The following is a 21,020-nucleotide window of genomic DNA, read 5'->3' on the forward strand; positions in this document are numbered from 1 at the left end:
AAAACGATCAATGAAATAAAATGTTAGAGCCAGGGCCAGTGTTAAAATATTCTGGGGCCCCAGACAGAAACTTGGGAGGGTCCCCAAAGTTCACCAGAAAGCTGCATCTCCTTCAGCTTTAAACAAGCTTAAGGTAAGCAGCGTGGGGAGCTCAGGGCAGTTTACCCTGTATGCACCTCCCTAACTCCGGCCCTAGGGATGGAGGGTAGGATGTAAAATGAGGACTAGAGAAATCCCTGAGTAGTTGCAAATGAAGGGTCAGGGTGCCATATCTCAGCCCTAGTTCCAGTTGAGCTGGAAGCCCAAAGAAGTAGGATACAACTGCCCTGGGCCCAGAAAAAAAGGATCGATCTAGGTCAAAAATAAGCGTTTCATCTTGCTTCCCATGTTAAAAGGAATGTTCTCTATTTTATGCTTTGCGGTGGAAGTTCTTCTAACAGCGGTTTCTTTCAGTAGCTGTCACTTGTTCGGTTATTAAAGTTGAGGCTTATTAAAGAGTGAGAAGGGATCAGTCAGTATTTCACCCGTTTCCTTATTCAGGGTGTCAGAAGATGAGGATTTCTGGGATCCAAGGATTTTATTTAATGCCACTGTTGCATTCAGCCAGTGTCAGTGAAGTTTCATTCAAGTTTTAAAAACTAAATGGTGCAAGAAATTGAAAGTATAACCAAATAGGTGGTAATGAGTAACAGTGGGGAAACCCAGATTTATCTGTTCTGCTTTCGATTCCCAGTCTTAACAGCCCCTGACAGTGCCCTTTGGATGAATCCCTTCATAAAGGCAGTTAATAAATCCCAAGACATAAATGAATAAATTAGTCATACATCCAAGAGTCTGTTGAAAAAATGTGTAACTTGTTGTCTTGCATGCACAATTGAAGTTAATAATTCTACACAGTGTGATGCTTACTAGACAGGCTTGTTCTCATTTCACAGGCATGAGACGGTGGACACTGCATAAGAAAATTGATCGGAATCCCATCAGCTGTGACATTCTGATTAAAATCCTAGTCAAAGAGCTGGAAAAGGTACGAACAAACAGAAAAAATAGTAAGACTGGAAGCATCAAAGGACACGTAGGGGGTCATTCTCAAAAGGTCGCCTGATGAAGTTCAATAACAGCAGTTGTGCGTGCAACTGCTGTTTATAAAATACTAGTACAAGTCCACATTTGCGCACCTAACTTTAGATGCGAGCGTTTATACTAGATGCTAGTATACTATAACTTATGTTTATTACTGCCTGACACCCCCTGACCTGCCTCTCCCAGGTCCACACCCCATAGCCGCCGAGAGGGGGGGGCAGGGGGGACAAAATTCCCCAGGCTCGGGCCTCCAAGGGGGGCCCGGCGCCACAGTCCCACCCGCCCTCCGTCGTCGACCGTCTGCCCCCTGCATTGAAATCGCAGTCTCACCTCTGTGAAAGCAGTGCTGCAGGCAGCAGAATGCCTCCCTTCTTCCCTCCTTCCCTCCCTGTGTCCCGCCCTCGTCTGATGTAACTTCCGTGAGGGCGGGACACAGGGAGGGAAGGAGGGCCGAAGGGAGGCATTCTGCTGCCTGCAGCGCTGCTTTCATGGAGGTGAGACTGCGATTTCAATGCAGGGGGCCCGACCCGGTGGCGGACAGAGGGGGGGAGTGGCGGCGGCGACCTCAGGGGGGAGGGGGGAGCGGCGGTGGCGGTGACCTCGGGGGGGGGGGAGGGTGTGGGCGGAGTGGGCAGAGCGGACAGGGCGGCAGGGGCGGGGCCCCGGGGGCGGCCTTGCCCCGGGCCCGGCCCAGTCTCTCGGCGGCCCTGCCACACCCCCCTCAAAGTTGCGCACCAAGGGGCAGATGATCAAAACTCCACCGTTATTCCAAATAGCACCATAAAAATAGCACCGGAACAGCACAAGAGAACAATGCCCTAATGCTCAAAGCTAATGAGATTCAAATATAGATTTGAGCATTAGGGAGTTTGGCGGTAGGATTGTAATTGGCGCACGCGGAGAAGAGTTCAGCGGTAAGCTCAGCTCCTATGCGCATGCGCCTGGTAAAATCTACTGCATGCATATGAGTCCCTGCAGCAGCCCTGCTCCCTACTCCCCTATGCCTGATGTTGATTGCATCAGTGGATAGTACATGTGGAGAGGGGGGCAGTAAACAGGAGGCAAGCATGTCTCTCTCTTAACAGCACCCAGTGCATGCTGAGAGGGGACAAAGAGGTGTACTTTACATTTACTAAAAGAAGAGGAAGTGTTCTTGTGGTGGGTTAGTTTTTGCTTCATGGCAGCTGTTAGAAATTAATGTACTGTAACAGTAAATGTCTGCTTGACTTCCCGAGTCTGGTGTCATTATTTCTTTTTGTGTCCCTGAGGCAAGGCTGCAGTGACACACTATGCAAACCGTACACTCACACGGGGCTGGCTGGACCCAGCTTCAGTAGAGTAGCAGGCATCAGCTGATGACCAGAATGAAATCTCCACTGAAAGGTCAAAAGCAGCGCAGGACTTTTGAGTTTACTCATACGTGTTGCAGGTCCAATGTGTCTCGTCCATGTTACTGAGTGGTGGGGATGGGTCAGACCTGCAGCGCCCATGAGCATAGGCTCAAAGGCTGCTCACTGCTTTGTACTTTTTCCAGTTGTTGATGGTAACAGCAGCAAGGTAGGGGGAGGGGAAGTCAAGGGGTAGATGTTGGACCAGATGAGAGGGTGACAGGAAGCTGCTAGACTAAGGGGGAGAGAGGAAAGACTGGACTGAGGAGGTGGTGAAACAGAGGGCGGACAGGGAAATTCTGGACCACGAGAGGGAAAGAGAGAGAGGGGAGATGCTAGACTGTGTGTGGGGGAGGGGAAGAGAGAGTGGTTAGGAAGGTGCTAGATTAGGAGGAGGAGAAGAAAGGGAAGATGTTGCCACCGAAGCCAAGTCCTGTATTATGAACCATGTATCATGGTCTTATTGCAAGATTTCGGACTGCAACAGGAAATCAGGTGCTTAAGTGCTTCACCTATTGCCTGGTCTGAAGGGGAAATTTCAGAATGGGATTGGGAGGCAACGTGGCAACACTGCTAGACATTGGTGTAGTTTGCGTACTTTGGTGGGGCAAAGAATAAGGAAGCTATATTGGCAATGGGGGGGGGGGGGGGGGTTTGACCAATTCATTATTAGCACCCAAGCTTGTTCAAACTATGCCTGTGCTGCTAGAGTAAGCATTGTGCTCACCTCTTCCCAACACTACTGCCCCATCTTTTTTTTTTTTTTTTTCAAGTTTTGAAGTACTTATCCAACAGCAGGTGGTCCCTCACTTTTTTTCTGGGCTCTCTTAATGGGAGCTATGCAACTGCTTGTCATGTGTAAACATTTGTTCGCACTATTCTTCTGCCTCCTCCCCTCCGAGTGAAATGCACATGGCTATTTCTCCAACAAAGTGTCGGCATTGAGCATTTGCTATTGCAATCCATGAGACTATAGAGTTTCTTTATTCAAAATAGTAACATAAATATGATGATCCAACACGGCAAAGATGACAACGAAATGACACAAAGTCAGTAACGGTGCTTTCACAACTTTAATCAAGATTAGGCACAACTCGACATGGGCCTGTGTTTCAGCCACCTGGCCTGCAACAGGAATCCAATGCCACTGCGGCTGTTGGATTCTATATCCTATGCACCATTAGCATCATATCTCAATGAACGTCTCCTCAGTTGTCACTCGCCAAGCTGCAATCGAGTACTGCTGGATCAGGATAGCAGGTTTCAACATAACACAAGGATCTTTGCATAATAAGAATGCAGGGGTCAATATTCAAACCAATTTAACCAAGCAAAAGAGGCTCCAGCCCAGTTAAATCACTTGTGAGGGGCTATCCACTGATATTCAGTGGTACTTAACTGGCTAATGTCGCTGAATATCAGCACAAACCACTGAACTGAAACCGGCTATTTTGTGGGCAGTCCAAGGATGGAGTCAGCACTTATCCAAGTGACTTTGGCCAAGTCACTTAACCCTCCATTCTCCCAAGTACAAAATAAGTAACTGTATATAATATATAAACCACTTTGAATGTAACTACAGAAAGGCAGTATATCAAGTCCCTTTCTCTTTCCCTGTCCCTATATTATCTGGGCAAATTGGATCACATGAAAGTCAGTCCTATCTTCGTCCGGTTTCATTTAAACAGTTAAGTGCTGAATATCGTACTTAACTGGATAAGGGACAGTCAACTGCACAAACCCAGATGTTTAATGCCGGAGCCTGGACACGGTCAGGCATTGAATATCCGGGCATAACCCAGTGGTGGCGAAAAAAAAAGCTGAACACTGCAACTGAATATTTACCTCGTAGTTTCCAATTGGCTACGTATTCACATCAAGTTCAGTCCAGGATCAAATCTTCCAGGGAATCTTAATAAGAATTAATAGATCTCAAACAAAACCCAAGAATGAGAGTGAGCTGCAACAACGCCTAGAAATTCAAAGACAAATGCAGTTCAATACGTATGGTGGACGGTTTCCTTACACTATCACTGTAATATGCAAAATATTCAACAAAACAGTGGAGAAAATAAAAATCTTGGCAAAAAAACTGCTCATAACTTCCTTAAATTCTTATATATATAAGTAGAGGAGTGTGGAAGCCGTGTTAGTCCACTCTTAAGGTTATCAATAGAAATCAAACAAAATAAAACATGAAAAAGAAAATAAGATGATACCTTTTTTATTGGACATAACTTAATACATTTCTTGATTAGCTTTCGAAGGTTGCCCTAACAGGATGGGTGTGGATAGGTGAGGGGTGGGGTGATCAACAGAGACACACAGCTTTATGGTGTTGGGTGTTAAAATATTCAATCATTCTGACTTCAAAGGTCTTACGTTCTTGTATGGTTTTAAAGTTACCTTTCAGGATTCTTACTGTGAAGTCACTGGTACAGTGTCCTGGTCCTGTAAAATGCTGACCAACAGGTGTGGGAACCCTACTGGCACCAGTATTGTTCATGTGATGTCTATGTAAATTGAATCTTGTCTTAAGCATCTGGCCTGTTTCTCCAATATGATTGAATATTTTAACACCCAACAGAGAGGATTTAACAAGGATCTAGGGTTCCTAGCCCATTATAAACCATAAAGTTGTATGTCTCTGTTGATCACCCCACCCCTCACCTATCCACACATATCCTGTTAGAATATCAATGATATGCTTTGATGTCCCCATGCATACCTCCTACCCACCCCATCCTCCCACCCTGTCAGACTGTCATAGTAATGCTTGAATGTTTTCACTTATATACACTGTCAGCTAGCACATTTGCTTATTTCCGATCTGACGAAGAAGGGCAACCTTCGAAAGCTAATCAAGAAATGTATTAAGTTATGTCCAGTAAAAAAGGTATCATCTTATTTTCTTTTCCATGTTTTATTTTGTTTGATTTCTATTATATATATAAGAATTTAAGGAAGTTATGAGCAGTTTTTTGCCGAGATCTTTATTTTCTCCACTGTTTTGTTGAGTGTTTTGCATATTACAGTGATAGTGTAAGGAAACCGTCCACCATACGTATTGAACTGTATATATATATATATATATATATATATATATATGTATATATATAGAGATAGATAGATTTGAGCTTCTCCATAATTGGTCTGAAAAAAAACTCCACTCTTGTTAACACCAGAACATCAAAAATGACCTTATTCCAACAAACTTGAAAGCCCATCCAACACAACACCTAGACGTGATGTGTAAATTCCTACCCAACAACAAAACTCTAACCACATACAATATAATCTTCATTTTAAAGTCTCTGAAAAAATACAGTACTTAACTCAACCATTGTAGTGGAATCTCAAAAATAACAGAGGCCTCTGTTTTGCAGATATGCTGCTTCAGGGGTACTTGTACTGTACAAGTCCATGCACTGTATAAAAGTTAAAAGTGAAAACAAGTAAAAAAAGCTGAAAAATATTGAAATCTGGCAAAATATTTCAGAAAATATAAGGCAGTGACTATGTTGAGTTAGAGAATCAGAATTTCGATAGATGCTGGACAGTGCAATCAAGAAAGTGAAATGACAGAATGGCAGAGCCACAGGATAGCATGATCCCTGCTCCAGAATGCTTTTGAAGGTTCCTTGTACTAGGTCCATGGTCTTCACTAATTTTTAAGGAGGTCTTTTACTAAAGCTTAGCTTGAGTTATCTGCAGCAGGGCCCAAAGGAATAAAATGGGCTCTGCCTGAGATAACTTGAGCTAAGCTTTAAGAAAAGATCCCGTAAGCCGGTGCTACTTTGGATCCAATGAGCTAAAAGAGAGTAGCAAAATATATTCGCATGTGGTACTGCGACACTGCTGACCAGCATGTGTCTATGACGTCCTCCCCAACAGTTCACCTTCAAAGAGAGTATCAACAGGAGGTTGGCATTACCACATGCATTCTCGTTTGTCTATTGGGAAATGCCTTGTCCTAAAAGCTCTTCCCCATATCCACTTTCCATTTTCTGTCATCAGCTTGGGTAGAGAGGCAGAGAGTAATGGAGGAAAAGACAGAATAATGATGAGGGTCATTCCAGAAGTCTCTAGGGGCTGCCATTGGCCCCGGGTCTTGCAATGAAGAACGTTGTACTAGATAGTTCTCAACCCAGTCCTAGGGGCACCCCCCAATTAGACAGCTTTTTGGGATATCCACAAGGAATATGCATGAGGGAGATTAGCATACAGCCCTGGCAAATTCACCTCGGGCATCCTCAAAATCAGCTGGTTGGGTATTTTCTTGAGGACTGAGTTGTAAACCACTGAATTAGAGGATGGCAGAATAAATTTTAAAATGACATTTGATTTCGTCTTATTATACTTTCCATACAGAGGAAAGTACCTTAGTATTGGAGCAGTAATCTGATCAGATTTCCAAATGTAGATGCTATAGAAAGAATAATCTTAAAAACCACCGTTGCATTTTCAGTTCCTGTATCGAACAGCAAACATACTATATTTAAAAAAAGATACAGGCAAGAACTTCCTGCTTCTTTGCTACACAGTTCCTTTCAGCTAAATATACAGGAAGCAAAATTATCTATTAAAATATCATTTTCAAAGGTGTCTGTTTTGTAGTTGGCAATATATCAATCTTACTAAGCAGTGAAAAAGCTTTCACCACACCTGCAGAACTCATCAAAATCTACTTCATTAGATATTTGCCAGTAAAGATTTTGTTAAAATTAAATGATCTGACATCTAGTGGTTAGAGTAGTGGTCTGGGAACCAGGAAAGCCAGGTTTAAATTCTGCTTCTCCCACAAGTAGTCCTTGTGGCCTTGGAGGAGTCACTTACCCCCTGATATTCAAAACCATTTAACCAGCCAGGAATGGCACCTGGCCGGTTTAATGTCACTTAACCGGCTATCCAGCGATATTTAGCGGGGGATAGCCGGTTATCCCCCACTGAATATTCTCAGGTAGCACCTAGGAGAAAACTGGCTATATCGTGCGATATAGCCAGCTATCCCTGAATACTTATTTCATATCTAGCTAATTTAAGCAGCCACATTGGGCCGCCTATATAGCTGGTATATCTTTAGCTGGTTTAAAGATAGCCAGTTATCTTTGCCTATCGACTTAGCCGATTAACTTTAAACCGGCTAAAAATAAACCGCATATTCAGTGCCAGTCACCGGAAACAGCCCAGCATTGAATAACCAGGCTGACTACATACCATGGGAGTTAGTCAGGCTCCCTCCCGCAGTGTGTCGGCCCCTTAATCCTCCATTGCCTCAGGTGCAAACTTACCTCTACTCAAAACTAGCATGCAATTAGGTGCAATGGATACAGTTACGTGGTGCATGGTTCCTAAATTGATAGTTACGTGCATAGCTGCACTTAGATGCTATTCTCTAAGGTAGCTGGCAAATGGCTATAGCACATAACTGCGGGGGAGGATGCGCATAGATGGGGCTTGGATGGGACACCCTTACGCACGCAACTTATAGAGTGGACGCATAGAAGTATGTTGTTGTTTTTTTGGACTCTCACCATTTAAACTCCATAATTGCTGATATGATAATGATTTTTATTATCTTTTTTTCCTATGATTTCCTATTTATATTCTATTTTGTGGACTTTAATAGTTGTATTATTTTTTTTCAATGCTGATGTGGAGGCAAATTTTCAAAGCACTTAGACTTACAGAGTTACGTAGAGGGGCATTACGATATAACGTCTAAGTCCAACGTTGGACGTTTTGCTAAAAACGTCCAAACTTCAAGTGGGGAATATAGCCATTTTCAAAACAGAAAAATTTCTTTTTCTTTTTTTTTTCAAAAATGGCTATTTGCTAGATATTTTTGTACTCTGTGCATTTATCTTTTTTGTCCATTTTTGGAAAAAAAAAAAAGTCCAAGTGAAAACTACATAAAATCAAGCCTTTGGGATTTAGGAGGGGCCAGCATTCTTAGTAGACTGACCACACAGACATCCCAGGAGAGCAATGGGATACCCTAGGAGGCACTGCAGTGGACTTCAAATAAATGCTCCCAGGTGCAAATCTCACCATTGCTCACTTATCTTGTCTGTTGAGCCACCCAAACCCACCAAAAACCCACTACCCCCAACTGTTCACCACTACAATAGTCCTTATGGGTGAAAGGGGCACATATGTGGGTACAGTGGGTTTCTGGTGAGTTTTGGAGGGCTCAGTTTCCACCACAAGCAGGCAGGGGGAGGTATGGGCCTGGGTCCACCTGTCTGCAGTGCACTGCACCCATCACTAGACTACGTCAGGGACCTGCATGCTGTTCTAATGGACCTGAGTGGAGGAGTGGCCTAGTGGTTAGGGTGGTGGACTTTGGTCCTGAGGAACTGAGTTCAATTCCCGACACAGGCAGCTCCTTGATACTCTGGGCAAGTTACTTAACCCTCCATTGCCCACCACATTGAGCCTGCCATGAGTGGGAAAGTGCAGGGTACAAATGTAACAAAAAAAAAAAAATGAGGCTGGCATAGAGGTTGGGTGAGTAATGTTTTTAACCACATTTTGGGTGGGGGGGTGGGAGGGGGTTAGTGACCTTTGGGGGAGTAAGGGGCAGTCATTCCTGATTCCCTCCACTGGTCATTTGGGGCACTTTTTGTGGCTTATTCATTATAAAAACAGGTCTACACCAAAATGTCCAACTTATAGCCCTGGATGTTTTTGTTTTGTTCCATATTGGCAGAAAAATGTCCAAGTGTTAGGAACACCCAGATCCTACCTTTAACACACCTCTGACACGCCCCCTTGTGATTTTAATGCACTTCTGATGGACTTCATAGAAAAACATCTAAAAATTGGTTTTGGAAATACCAATTTCAACATTTTTGTGAGGCAAACATCCAAATGCAGATTTATGCCACTTTTTGGATGTTTTTCCTCTTTTGAAAATGAGCCCCACAGTAACCTATGGAACTTTGTAAGTCTAAGTGCTTTGAAAATGAGCCCAATAATGTCTATTTTCTGAAGTATTTCCTTTTTGGATTTCTAATATTTCTGTACAAGTGTTTATTTTTGGAATATATTATAAAATTAAAATTGCATTAAAAAAAACAGTCCATATACTTTTTAATTTGCAGTGTTATTTAGGCATCCAAGAGGGAAGAATATAGATTGCATTCTTTTAAAAATGTTGTTAAATGTATTCAAAAAAGTACCCCTGTTAATTCAGGAAAGAGTGTACATATTGTCAACACCCACATAGTTCATGGTTCAACTTTATTTGATGTACCTCCAGTCAAATTTGTATATCTTAAGTGGTTTACAATCTAATTTAAAAAAGGAATGAGGAAGACTGGAGGAAAAACACAGTAGGTGGCCTAAGTTATCTTGTATATCTCAAAATTCAAATAACTAAGTAGAAAAGAGAGGCTAGACAACTGCCTGGTAACGACAAAATTAGCATGGCTAAGAAACAAAAGAGGAGGGAAGTAAGTGAAAAGAAGATATAATCCGTGAGATATGGATATAATTCAGGGAGGTAGGGTTTGGATAAAGGTTAAGCATCTAGGGAGTCAGTTCTATAAGCGGGTGTCCACTTTAAGGTGCCCCAGCGCTGTGCAGTGAGAGTCTATTTTGTAACAGCATGTGGGCACCCACATTCCAGCATTGGCACACCTAAAATTTAGGTGCCTGTTGTAACTGTGGGTGTCTACATGCAGCAGGGGCATGCATAACTTAACAATATTCTGGAAGCTGCATGAGTAAATGGCAGCCCTGTCTATGCCCACTCATGCTCCACCCATATGAACGCCCTCTTGCATTTTTGCATCATGCCACTTATTCATGCCCTTACAGACTAGTGCTTAGTCACTATACCGGCACTTTTGCTGGTAAGCGTACACTTGGCATGTCATTGTGCAAGTGGTGTGTAAATGCGGACATGTAGATCCAAAGTAGGCGTGGACCAAGGAACTTCCAACAGTCAAGTGTAAAAAAAACACTCTTTTATTGACAAAGCACCAGCAGTTAAAAAGACCCAATATAGGGCCATGTTTCGGCAGATAGCTGCCTTCTTCAGGGGTCACAAATGCTCTGTCGAATGTATTTTTGAGGAAGAGAAAGTTGTGGATCCAAATCCAACAGCAAAAGTGAAGCAAGCTAACTGCTCGCCTCAAGGGTAAAGCTGAATTAAACTTGAACTTGAAATTTGAAACGCAGGGGCCCTTTTACTAATCTGCACTAAAAAGTGGCCTGAGCTACTTTTACTACTACTAGTACTTAACATTTCTAGAACGCTACTAGGGTTACGCAGCGCTGTACAATTTAACAAAGAGAGACAGTCCCTGCTCAAAGAGCTTACAATCTAATAGACAAGTGAACGGTCGGTCTGATAGGGGCAGTCTGGATTCACTGAATGGTAAGGGTTAGGTGCCGAACGCAGCATTGAAGAGGTGGGCTTTAAGCAAAGACTTGAAGACGGGCAGGGAGGGGGCTTGGAGTAAGGGCTCAGGAAGGTTGTTCCAAGCATAGGGTGGTGCGAGGCAGAATGAGCGGAGCCTGGAGTTGGCGGTGGTGGAGAAGGGTACTGAGAGGAGGGATTTATCCTGTGAACGGAGGTTACGGGCGGGAACGTAAGGGGAGATGATAGTGAGGGGCAGCAGACTGAGTGCATTTGTAGGTAAGAAGGAGAAGCTTGAATTGAATGCGGTATCTGATCGGAAGCCAGTGAAGTGACCTGAGGAAAGGGGTGATATGAGTATATCGGTTCTGGCGGAATATGAGACGTGCAGCAGAGTTCTGAACGGATTGAAGGGGGGATAGATGGCTAAGTGGGAGGCCGGTGAGGAGTAAGTTGCAGAAGTCCATGGGTTTCTTGCACACTGAGTCCACTTTTAGTGTGGCTGAAATATGGCCACAATTTCTTTTTTTTTTTTTCCATTAACGGTCACACGCTAATTTCCCAATTAGCATATGGCTATTAGTTCAGGAGCCATTGCTGCCACCTATTTTATAGGCGTTAGGGGCTCCCGCGCTAATCCTGTGCTAATCGATCACGCACACCAATGGCCCCTCGCTAACCAATTAGCTTCACCTACTCTCTGCCTCCAAACACGTCCCCACACTAAAAAATAAAATCTATTCTTTAGTGCGTGGGAAGTGCGTTCCAGTTCCAAAACTATTGTGGGACCCTTGAGCTTGTCCTGCAGTAGTGCCTTTTTTAACCTGCAAAATACTTCTAAAATAAGTATGGTTTTCAAATATTTATGAAAACATATATAAGATTATTTGGGTCAATATTCAGAGTGATTTAACCAGCCAGAAAAGGCTCCTGGCCAGTTAGATTGTCTGTTCGGACTAACCGCAAATTTTCAGTGGTCCTTAACCAGTCAGCACTGCTGAAAATTAGCAGTTAGTGCCAAACTGAAAAGCAGCTACGTTGGAGACGTTCCAGTGTCGGAGTCAACACTTGGCCGGTTAAAGTGCCAATATTCAGCACTTAACTGGCCAAGGTCACTGCATACATAGAGGGGCATAATCGAACGGGGCGCCCAAGTTTTCATGAGGGCGTCCTCGCAGGATGGCCCCGCGAAGGGGCGGGGAAACCCGTATTATCGAAACAAGATGGGCATCCATCATTCGTTTCGATAATACGGTCGGGGACACCCAAATTTCAACATTTAGGTCCACCTTAGAGATGGTCGACCTAAATGTTGAGATGGTCCACCTTAGAGATGGTCGTCCCCGGTTTTCAGTCATAATGGAAACCGAGGATGCCCATCTCAAAAACAACCAAATCCAAGCCCTTTGGTCGTGGGAGGAGCCAGAATTCGTAGTGCACTGGTCCCCCTGACTTGCTAGGACACCAACTGGCCACCCTAGGGGGCACTGTAGTGGACTTTACAAATTGCTCCCAGGTGCATAGCTCCCTTACTTTGGGTGCTGAGCCCCCCAAAACCCACTCCCCACAACTGTACACCACTACCATAGCCCTAAGGGGTGAAGGGGGCACTTACATGTGGGTACAGTAGGTTTTGGGTGGGTTTTGGAGGGCTCACATTTACCACCACAAGTGTAACAGATGGGGGGGATGGGCCTGGGTCTGCCTGGCTGAAGTGCACTACACCCACTAAAACTGCTCCAGGGACCTGCACACTGCTGTCATGGAGCTGGGTATGACATTTGAGGCTGGCAATTTTTTTTTTTTTTAGGGTGGGAGAGGGTTGGTGACCACTGGGGGCATAAGGGGAGATCATCCCCGATACCCTCCAGTGGTCATCTGGTCAGTTTGGGCACCTTTTTGAGGCTTGGTCGCAAGAAAAAAATGGACCAAGTAAAGTTGGCCAAGAGCTCGTCAGGGATGCCCTTCTATTTTCCATTATCAGCTGAGGACGCCCATCTCTTAATCACGCCCCATTCTCGCCTTCGCTACGGTGCCAACATGCCCCCGTGAACTTTGGTCATCCCCGCGATGGGAAGCAGTTGAGGATGCCCAAAATTGGCTTTCGATTATGCCGATTTGGGCGACCCTGAGAGAAGGACGCCCATCTCCCAATTTGTGTCGGAAGATGGGCGCCCTTCTCTTTCGAAAATAAGCCTGATAGGGCTGACTTTTACGTGGTCCTATCTTTGAGACTCTTTTACTATGGCACACCCATAAGTGACCTGCACTGCTGTAGGTGCGTGTTTTGGGCGCGCACTGGTCCATTTCCTGAGCGCGCCTCAAAAAAGATTTTGTAATGTGCCAGAAAATGGGCGTGCAACAAAATGAAAACCAGCCACGTCCATTTTTGGCCTGAGACCTTAACACCACCCATTCACTTAGCGGTAAGTTCTTGCGCGCTAACTGGGTGGTAAGCGTGCATCGTGTGCCAACTGCCGGGTAAGGGCCCCGCAGTAGAAAATAGAAAATATTTTCTACCGTGTGTTTTGGGCGCACGCCAAAAATGGAATTACCGCACGGGGAACATGGTAACCATGTGGTAGTGTCAATTTGACACATGTTGGACGCACTTAGGCGCCTACACACCTTTGTGAAAGGGCCCCTTAGTGCTGAATATTGTGTTTATCCACATAAGAAATAGCCTGCCACATAAACCTGGATATTCAGTTCTGGTGCCCAGATGTAGCCCAGCATTGACTATCCATGAATAACGCCGCTGGTGGCTGGAAAAGGCTCACCACTGCCAGCTGAATATCTACCCTTTAATTCTTGGTAGAGGTCTGTCTCCATCATAAGTAGTGTTTAACATTTTGTTCATGTGTGCTGTTTAGTTTGAGAAGTGCAGATCTCTTGAGAAATGCAGGACTAACCCATATCTTATCTTTTGTCTGCAGGCAGAGAGGGGAGATAACAAACATTACATTATCCCACTTCTTCATACTTTAATGTATACCATAATCAAGGTAAGCAGTGACTCAGCGTCATAACTTTTGTGTGCCAGTGTCTACATAAGGGCAGAATGATTCTTTAACTAGGTGGTCTTTTACAAAGGTGTGCTAGCCTTTTTAGCGTGTGCTAATGATTAGTATATCTAAACGGATAGGAATATATGGGTGTCTACCGTTTAGCGCTAAAAATGCTAGCGTGCCTTCTTAAAAGGTCCCCTAGGTGCATGCAGTTACATGCACCTTGTGTGTGTAAATACCAAGAAAATTGGCACGTACAGATAATGCGCTGTAATGGAGCACGTGAGTGCCTTAGCATGTAACTGCAAAGGGGGGTGTACATGTGGGTGGAGCATCACAGGGGCACGGCGTGTCTCCAACTTACGCATGTAACTTATAGGATAGTATAGTTAACGTGTGCCCATCTATACCAGCCATAGACCTGATGTTAGTGGGTGCACCTACATTTTTTTCGGTACATCGTACTGTGTACTCATGTGCTGACCTCCGCACCAGGATCACGTCTTTGTCAAAATTGTTCTCCTGCCATTAAATTGCATTATATATCTTCCAGTGATTTCGAACACAGACCCCCTGATGTAGGCTTTTTGCCGAAACACAGTGCTGTGTCGGGTCCTGAAGAATAAAGTTTTTTCACTATATTCCTCGTCTTACTGGCTTTCTTGTGGAATAACCCTGCTGATCACACTGCTACCTACACTGGCACTCTTCTACATAGTGACACACAGTCTCCACTTTTGCTGTGTTCCTCCACTGCGCCTATATTTAGACATGCCGAAGCGGGTTTAAGCTAGTATTCTAGAACAGAATCTGGGCACCTAGATGCTGCATTGAATTGTAGATAAACAAAAAGCCAGAGTATGATATAATGGAGGAAATACCGTGAGAGAATCGACCCAGACCTGTTCAAAAATGTATATATAAATGTGATAATATATGAAAATGGTTGGGAGGTTCTCTGAGTATAAACTCACCCAAGCAAGGCTACATCGAAGTTAATTACGTCTCTAAGGGTGGACAAGTTTCTTGATCATGGAACTTCATAATGTATTTTTTTTAAATTTTTATAAGCAAATGCACACCTGTGCTATAAATCGAAATAATAAAAAAAATTGCTACCTCTCTCAAAATTTTTGAACTGCTGTCACGTACTCCTACTACCTTGTGCACACAAAAAAATGTACTATAATCAAAAAAGTTCTTGATCACTTTTGTGTGCTTTTTTTCTAGATAATGAACTTTAACTTTCACAGATTTTTGTGATAAGTAAATATAATAAATCAGGCACTTAGCTTTGTAAAATCAGATAATACTTCCGAACAGGATCCAAGATGTATACACGTCTTGCTGCTTTCCCAAGCTGCTCTCCAATCCGATGTGTCTCTCAATGGAACGGATTCAATTAGTTCTGAAACTCAACTTTTTGAAGCGGAACGCTAAATCCACTTTCCAGCTTATAATCGAAAGACAAAAACGCCTATATGGCGACCTAAATCGGGAGATAGGCGTTTATCTCCCAAAAACAAATAACGCTGTATAATCGAAAGCCGAACTTGGATGTTTTCAACTGCACTCCATCGCAGAAGTGTACAAATTTGACGGGGGCGTGTTGAAGGCGTGGTGAAGGCGGAACTGGGGCGTGGTTATCGGCCAATCAGAGATGGGCGCCTTTCGCCGATAATGGGAAAAAAATATGCGTTTTTAGCGAGAATTTAGGGCACTTTACCTGGACCCTGTTTTTCCACGAATAAGGCCCCAAAAAGTGCCCTAACTGACCAGATAACCACTGAAGGGAATCGGGGATGACCTCCCCTGACTCCCCCAGTGGTCACAAACCCCCTCCCACCACAAAATATGCCGTTTCACAACTGTTTATTTTCACCCTCAAATGTCATACCCACCTCCCTGGCAGCAGTATGCAGGTCACTGGAGCAGTTATTAGGGGGTGCAGTGGACTTCAGGCAGGTGGACCCAGGCCCATCCCTCCCCTACCTGTTACAATTGTGCTGCTTAATGCTTATTAGTCGTCCAACCCCCCAAACCCACTGTACCCACATGTAGGTGCCCCCCTTCACCCCTTAGGGCTATAGTAATGGTGTAGACTTGTGGGAAGTGGGTTTTGAGGGGGATTTGGGGGGCTCAACACACAAGGGAAGGATGCTATGCACCTGGGAGCTCTTTTACCTTTTTTTTTGTTTTTGTAAAAGTGCCCCCTAGGGTGCCTGGTTGATGTCCTGGCATGTGAGGGGGACCAGTGCACTACGAATCCTGGCCCCTCCCACGAACAAATGCCTTGGATTTATTCGTTTTTGAGCTGGGCGCTTTCATTTTCCATTATCGCTGAAAAACAAAAACGCCCATCTCACAAATTGTCGAATAAAACATGGACGTCTATTTTTTTCGAAAATACAGTTCGGTCCGCCCCTTCATGGACCCGTTCTCGGAGATAAACGCCCATGGAGATAGACGTTTTCGTTCAATTATGCCCCTCTTTGTTCACCATTGAGCGAATTCTGTGGATGCCATAACTCGATTTCCCAACATTTCCACTCTTGTTGTCTACACAATAAAATCATAAAGAGTTCGACTCTGCAGGGTTTCGACAAGCTTCTTCAATTGGATTGAATTGTAGAGCAATAAATTTATTGGGATAAAAATATTAACAATAGTTGCATTCTTTGTAGTTGCGGTACTTTTATTTTTTATTCAAAAAGTATTATGTTCCCAAATCTGTTCCTGAAGGCAAAAGAGCCAGACAGGTTTTCAGGATATCCACACTGAATATTCATGAGAGAGATTTGCATGCAGTGGAGGCAGTGGAGGCAGTGCATGCAAATGTTTCTCATGAATATTCAGTGTGGATATCCTGAAAACCTGACTGGCTCTTTTGCCTTCAGGAACAGATTTGGGAACATAATACTTTTCAGCGCACGCACCAAAATGCCTTTTTTAAAATTTTTGCAGAAAATGGATATGTGGCAAAATCAAAATTGACACGCGTCCACTTTGAGTGTCTGACCTTACCTAGCGGTAAAGAATCTGCACGGTAACGACCTACATGCGTCAGATGCCACTTGGCGCACGTCCGCTACGTGCGTCCGAAAATAAAAAAATATTTTTCAGATGCAGGTAGCGGTCGCACACAAAAAATGAAATTACCGCAAGAGGCGCGTGGTAGTTGGGCGGGAAGCTCATTTTGGCGGCTTAGTAAAAGGGGCCCTAAATAAATAAAGGGGGAGGGGGAATCTACGTCAGATGTAGAGAATAAAAGGCAAAAGACAGGAGGAAAGAGAAGAAATGGCAAAGAGACCCCAAAAGAGAACTTAGAAGAATTGCATCAGGAGAGTTTAAGAGAGAATGTCATGAACAGAAAAATAAAATGCCCAGACAAAGGTACGAAATTAAAAAAATATTATTTAAAATTGTTAGGACTTGGAATATATCAGTTTTGGGAAAGCCTCTCTTCTACTGTATGTGTACTGTACTGTATGTGTTTAATAATGTCTGACTTTTGAGAGGAGAGGGGGCTTCCTGTTTCTAACTTGTGGCCCCTTATTCTGTATTAGGTGACATTCTGTCCATGTTTTGCTTTTGTGACCAAGGTAAAGCAGTCAGCTAATGTGTGCTTTCCATGAAGGAATCTGTAGCAGTTTGTTTTGCTGTGGTATTCTAAAGGAAGGTGTATTGTTGCTCTGGAACATGGTGTGCTATTTGCAGTGTTGCCTTTTCAGAGGTGGGGATGTTATGATATGGTTACGTTTCCCATATAGCCTTTGAATGTCTCTTTCAGGGCATTGTGGTTCTTCATAAAGTGTCTGGAAGTGGAAGCAGAATATTGCTGTTGTTCCTGAGGGAGGGGCAGGAGGTGTGATAGAACAGGAGTTACAGGGTTTATACAATGATTCTTTTCCACTTGTATAGCATTGTTTCCCAGGTGAGTCCTGAATTACCCCCTTGCCAGTCAGGTTTTCAAGATATCCACAATTAACTTTCCTTAAAAAATTATATCCAATGGAGTCAGTGTATGCATATTCATTGTGGGTATCCTAAAAACTTGATTGGCAAGGGGGTACTCCAGGACCGATTTGGGAAACACTGCTGTATCGAACAGAGACTTCATTCCATGTAGAAGAATTTGTTGAATGCTGCTATCAAATAATTATAACAATGGCTAAACTGTGAGACTGAAATGGGGAGGGGGAGGGATTCCTATGCGCAGAAGTCCTTATGATATTTTCTTATAGTGTCTCTTATAGCTAATTTTAAAGGCAAGGGGAGAGAAGGCCGTGATGTGGTAGACACGAAGTGCAAAATGTCACTGCAGCTTGCACCCCCATTGCTCCCCCAGATACTTCCGTCTAATGCCATTGTTCCCAGGTAAACAGCAGCTTTCTGAAATTGTGATATAAATCTGTTGCTCCGGGTACAAAAACCTAGATTGTGAGCCCAGTAGGAACAGAGAAAGTGCCTGCATAGAATATGTAAACCACTTTGGTTGTACCACAGAAAGGTGGTATATTGAGTCCACGGCTCTTGGCAACTATTAATAAATACACAAGAAAGAACAGAAAGAATCTTAAAATGGGGCCAGAAAACCTTGCTAGCGCCCGTTTCATTTGCTCAGAAACGGGCCTCTTTTACTAGTATGTAATAAAACATTTTAAAAGATAGCACAGGGTTAAGCAAAGATGGAACATATAGATAGACTAGTGGAACCATGCCTGTTTCCTCAACATTGAAAGGACCCTAGGAAGGCTTTCATGTAAGCTTTTTTTTCTCTCTCTCTCTCCCCTGCCCTCCCATCCATGTTCCGCGATTCTCTCCTCTACTGTCCTCCCATCCCATCCATGTCCATCAATTCTCTTCTGCCCTGCCCTTCCCTTCCTTTCCTCCCTCCTCGCGATGTCCCGCGATTCTCTCCTCCTCTCGATTTGTACCTGAATATTCTCGCGCTGGCTTCCGTTCCATTCGTAACATCCCTCCTGACGTCAGCTCGCCTCCAGTGTTCCCTTCCCTCTCACTGTTCCGCCTTCTGATGTCATTACGTCTTGACACGAGGGCGGGACAGTGAGGGGAAATGGAACATTGGAGGCTGGCTGATGTCAGGAGATGTTACGAACCCAGGCAGCCAGTCATGGAACGTTGGAGGTGCAAATTATTATATAGGATATGATAAAGTAACAGGAGTAAAAAAATAAGCAGACTAATTTAAAGAAAGTTGCACAAAATTTTCAAGCATCATTCTAAACTTATTTTAGCTGCGTTAGGAGTGGATAAACATGTCCTGCTATATGTGAATTGATGATGATGAAGAAGTTTCTAACAGTTAATTAGATTTAATGTTAACAGCTTATGCTTATAATTTTGTGTTCCCAACATTAATTATGCTTTTGCACTAATTTATGTTAGTATCGCCCCTGAAGCTTTATCCAGTATTCTACAATAAAGGCTTTTTATCAGCCTTCATCGTGTCTGCTTCTTCATCACCAATTCTATTGGGACTAGCAGATCGCTTGCCCATCTGTTTCTCGGAACCTGCTACAGCATGTGCATCCGGTTCCGCTCCTCGTGTGTGTGTGACTGGCAAGTTAGTTACTTCTTCCTGCTATTTGTTTGGTCTTACTTGCCCAGATAATTATATATGCGCTGCCCAAATAACTTCTGTGTCCACCATCCATAGACTGCCCTGGCAAATCTATTCATGAATATTTATTATGGGTATTCTAAAAACCTGACTGGCTGGGGTGCGTCCAGGACCAGGTTTTGGAACCACTACCTTACTACCTTTTTCTTTGAATATCTCCTTTCCTTCAGTCTCCTTTTCTTCATATTCCAGTTGTAGCTTGGAGCTCTTTCTCATTTGCGTGTTTGCTGTTTTTTATTTCCAACCTAAATGTCCAAGGAACACCTCTTAAACTGCTTAAAAGGAGGTGCATGTGTACATACTGTGTGGACTTTTAGCTGGGTAGAGGAAGACTGTCATACCCAAGTAAGTCATTTTGAAAATTGTGATCACCAAGGCTATGTAATGGAGAATGATCCTTCTGTTGGGATTGCATTAAATACCTACATTGCCTAGCACCTCCGTTCTCTATCTCAGCTGTTAATTCCACCTGTGTCTTACTGCGTTGTTTACTTGGACTTTTGATGTATGTGTTTCTTTGTTAATATTTGTCTTCTGTACCAGGCACCATACATATCCGATAATCTTTACGAGAGGGTGTATGATTTCTGTAAAAAGCTGCTGACTCTACCCAAGCCCTATTGCATTGTTGGCTTGGACTGTGCTATGAAGATAAAAAATGAAAGAGCAGTACCAGGTATGCTATGGAATTATTTTCTTTTTTTCTCCTAACTGAACATCTGCATTACTGAATAGCTCTCAGGGCAATTTTTAAGTCATTTACCTTCTAGTGTTCTGCAGAGGTGTTCCTTGGTTTGAGTTAAGTCAATGGAAGCAACAATATACCTATTACATAGTAACATAGTAAATGACGGCAGATAAAGATCTGTACGGTCCATCCAGTCTGCCCAACAAGATAATCTAATTTTACATGGTATGTGATACTTTATACCCCATTCTCAGGGCACGGACCGTAGAAGTCTGCCCAGCACTGTTCTTGTACTACGTTCTGAAGCTAACATCGAAACCCCTTAAAATTTACACTCCAGCCCATCCATATCTATTCAGTCATGTAGACGTCTACCCAGCACCAGTTTTGCTTCCCAATTACCGGCGTCACCATCCAATCTCCGCTAAGATTCCGTGGATCCATTCCTTCTAAACAGGATTCCTTTGTGTTTATCCCATGCACATTTGAATTCCATTACTGTTTTCATTTCCACCACCTCCCACGGGAGGGCATTCCACATATCCACCACCCTCTCTGTGAAAAAATACTTCCTAACATTACTCCTAAGTCTGCCCCTCTTCAACCTCAATTCATGTCCTCTAGTTCTACCACCTTCCCATCTCCGAAAAAGGTTCAAATATTTGAACGACTGTACCTATTCCATTTTTAATTAAATTTCATTTTATTAAGCCACAAACAAAATAAATCCAACAGTGTACAGTATCTGTGAAGGGCGACTAAAATGATAGCAGGGATGGGACGACTTCCCTATGAAGAAAGACTAAAGAGGCTAGGGCTTTTCAGCTTGGAAAAGAGACGG

At 43.5% G+C, this 21,020-nt stretch overlaps 1 protein-coding gene across 3 annotated transcripts in view; it reads left to right on the forward strand.

Moving 5' to 3' along the window:
- The window catches only part of PIK3R6 (phosphoinositide-3-kinase regulatory subunit 6), a 156,152-nt gene that overhangs the window by 66,694 nt on the left and 68,438 nt on the right, over positions 1-21,020 (forward strand). For 2 of the 3 annotated variants that reach the window (XR_003942632.1, XM_030208107.1), the window contains exons 4-6: positions 936-1,027; positions 13,776-13,844; positions 20,035-20,167. Coding sequence is in view for 2 of the 3 variants with exons in the window: in XM_030208107.1 (XP_030063967.1) it covers positions 936-1,027; positions 13,776-13,844; positions 20,035-20,167 (294 nt within the window). In the remaining variant the exon portion in view is untranslated. Of the gene's footprint in view, positions 1-935; positions 1,028-13,775; positions 13,845-20,034; positions 20,168-21,020 lie in introns of those variants that run through there. The other variant, XM_030208108.1, reaches the window with a different exon arrangement.

The sequence above is a fragment of the Microcaecilia unicolor genome, chromosome 6 (assembly GCF_901765095.1).
Source record: "Microcaecilia unicolor chromosome 6, aMicUni1.1, whole genome shotgun sequence".
Classification (NCBI taxonomy): Eukaryota; Metazoa; Chordata; class Amphibia; order Gymnophiona; family Siphonopidae; genus Microcaecilia; species Microcaecilia unicolor.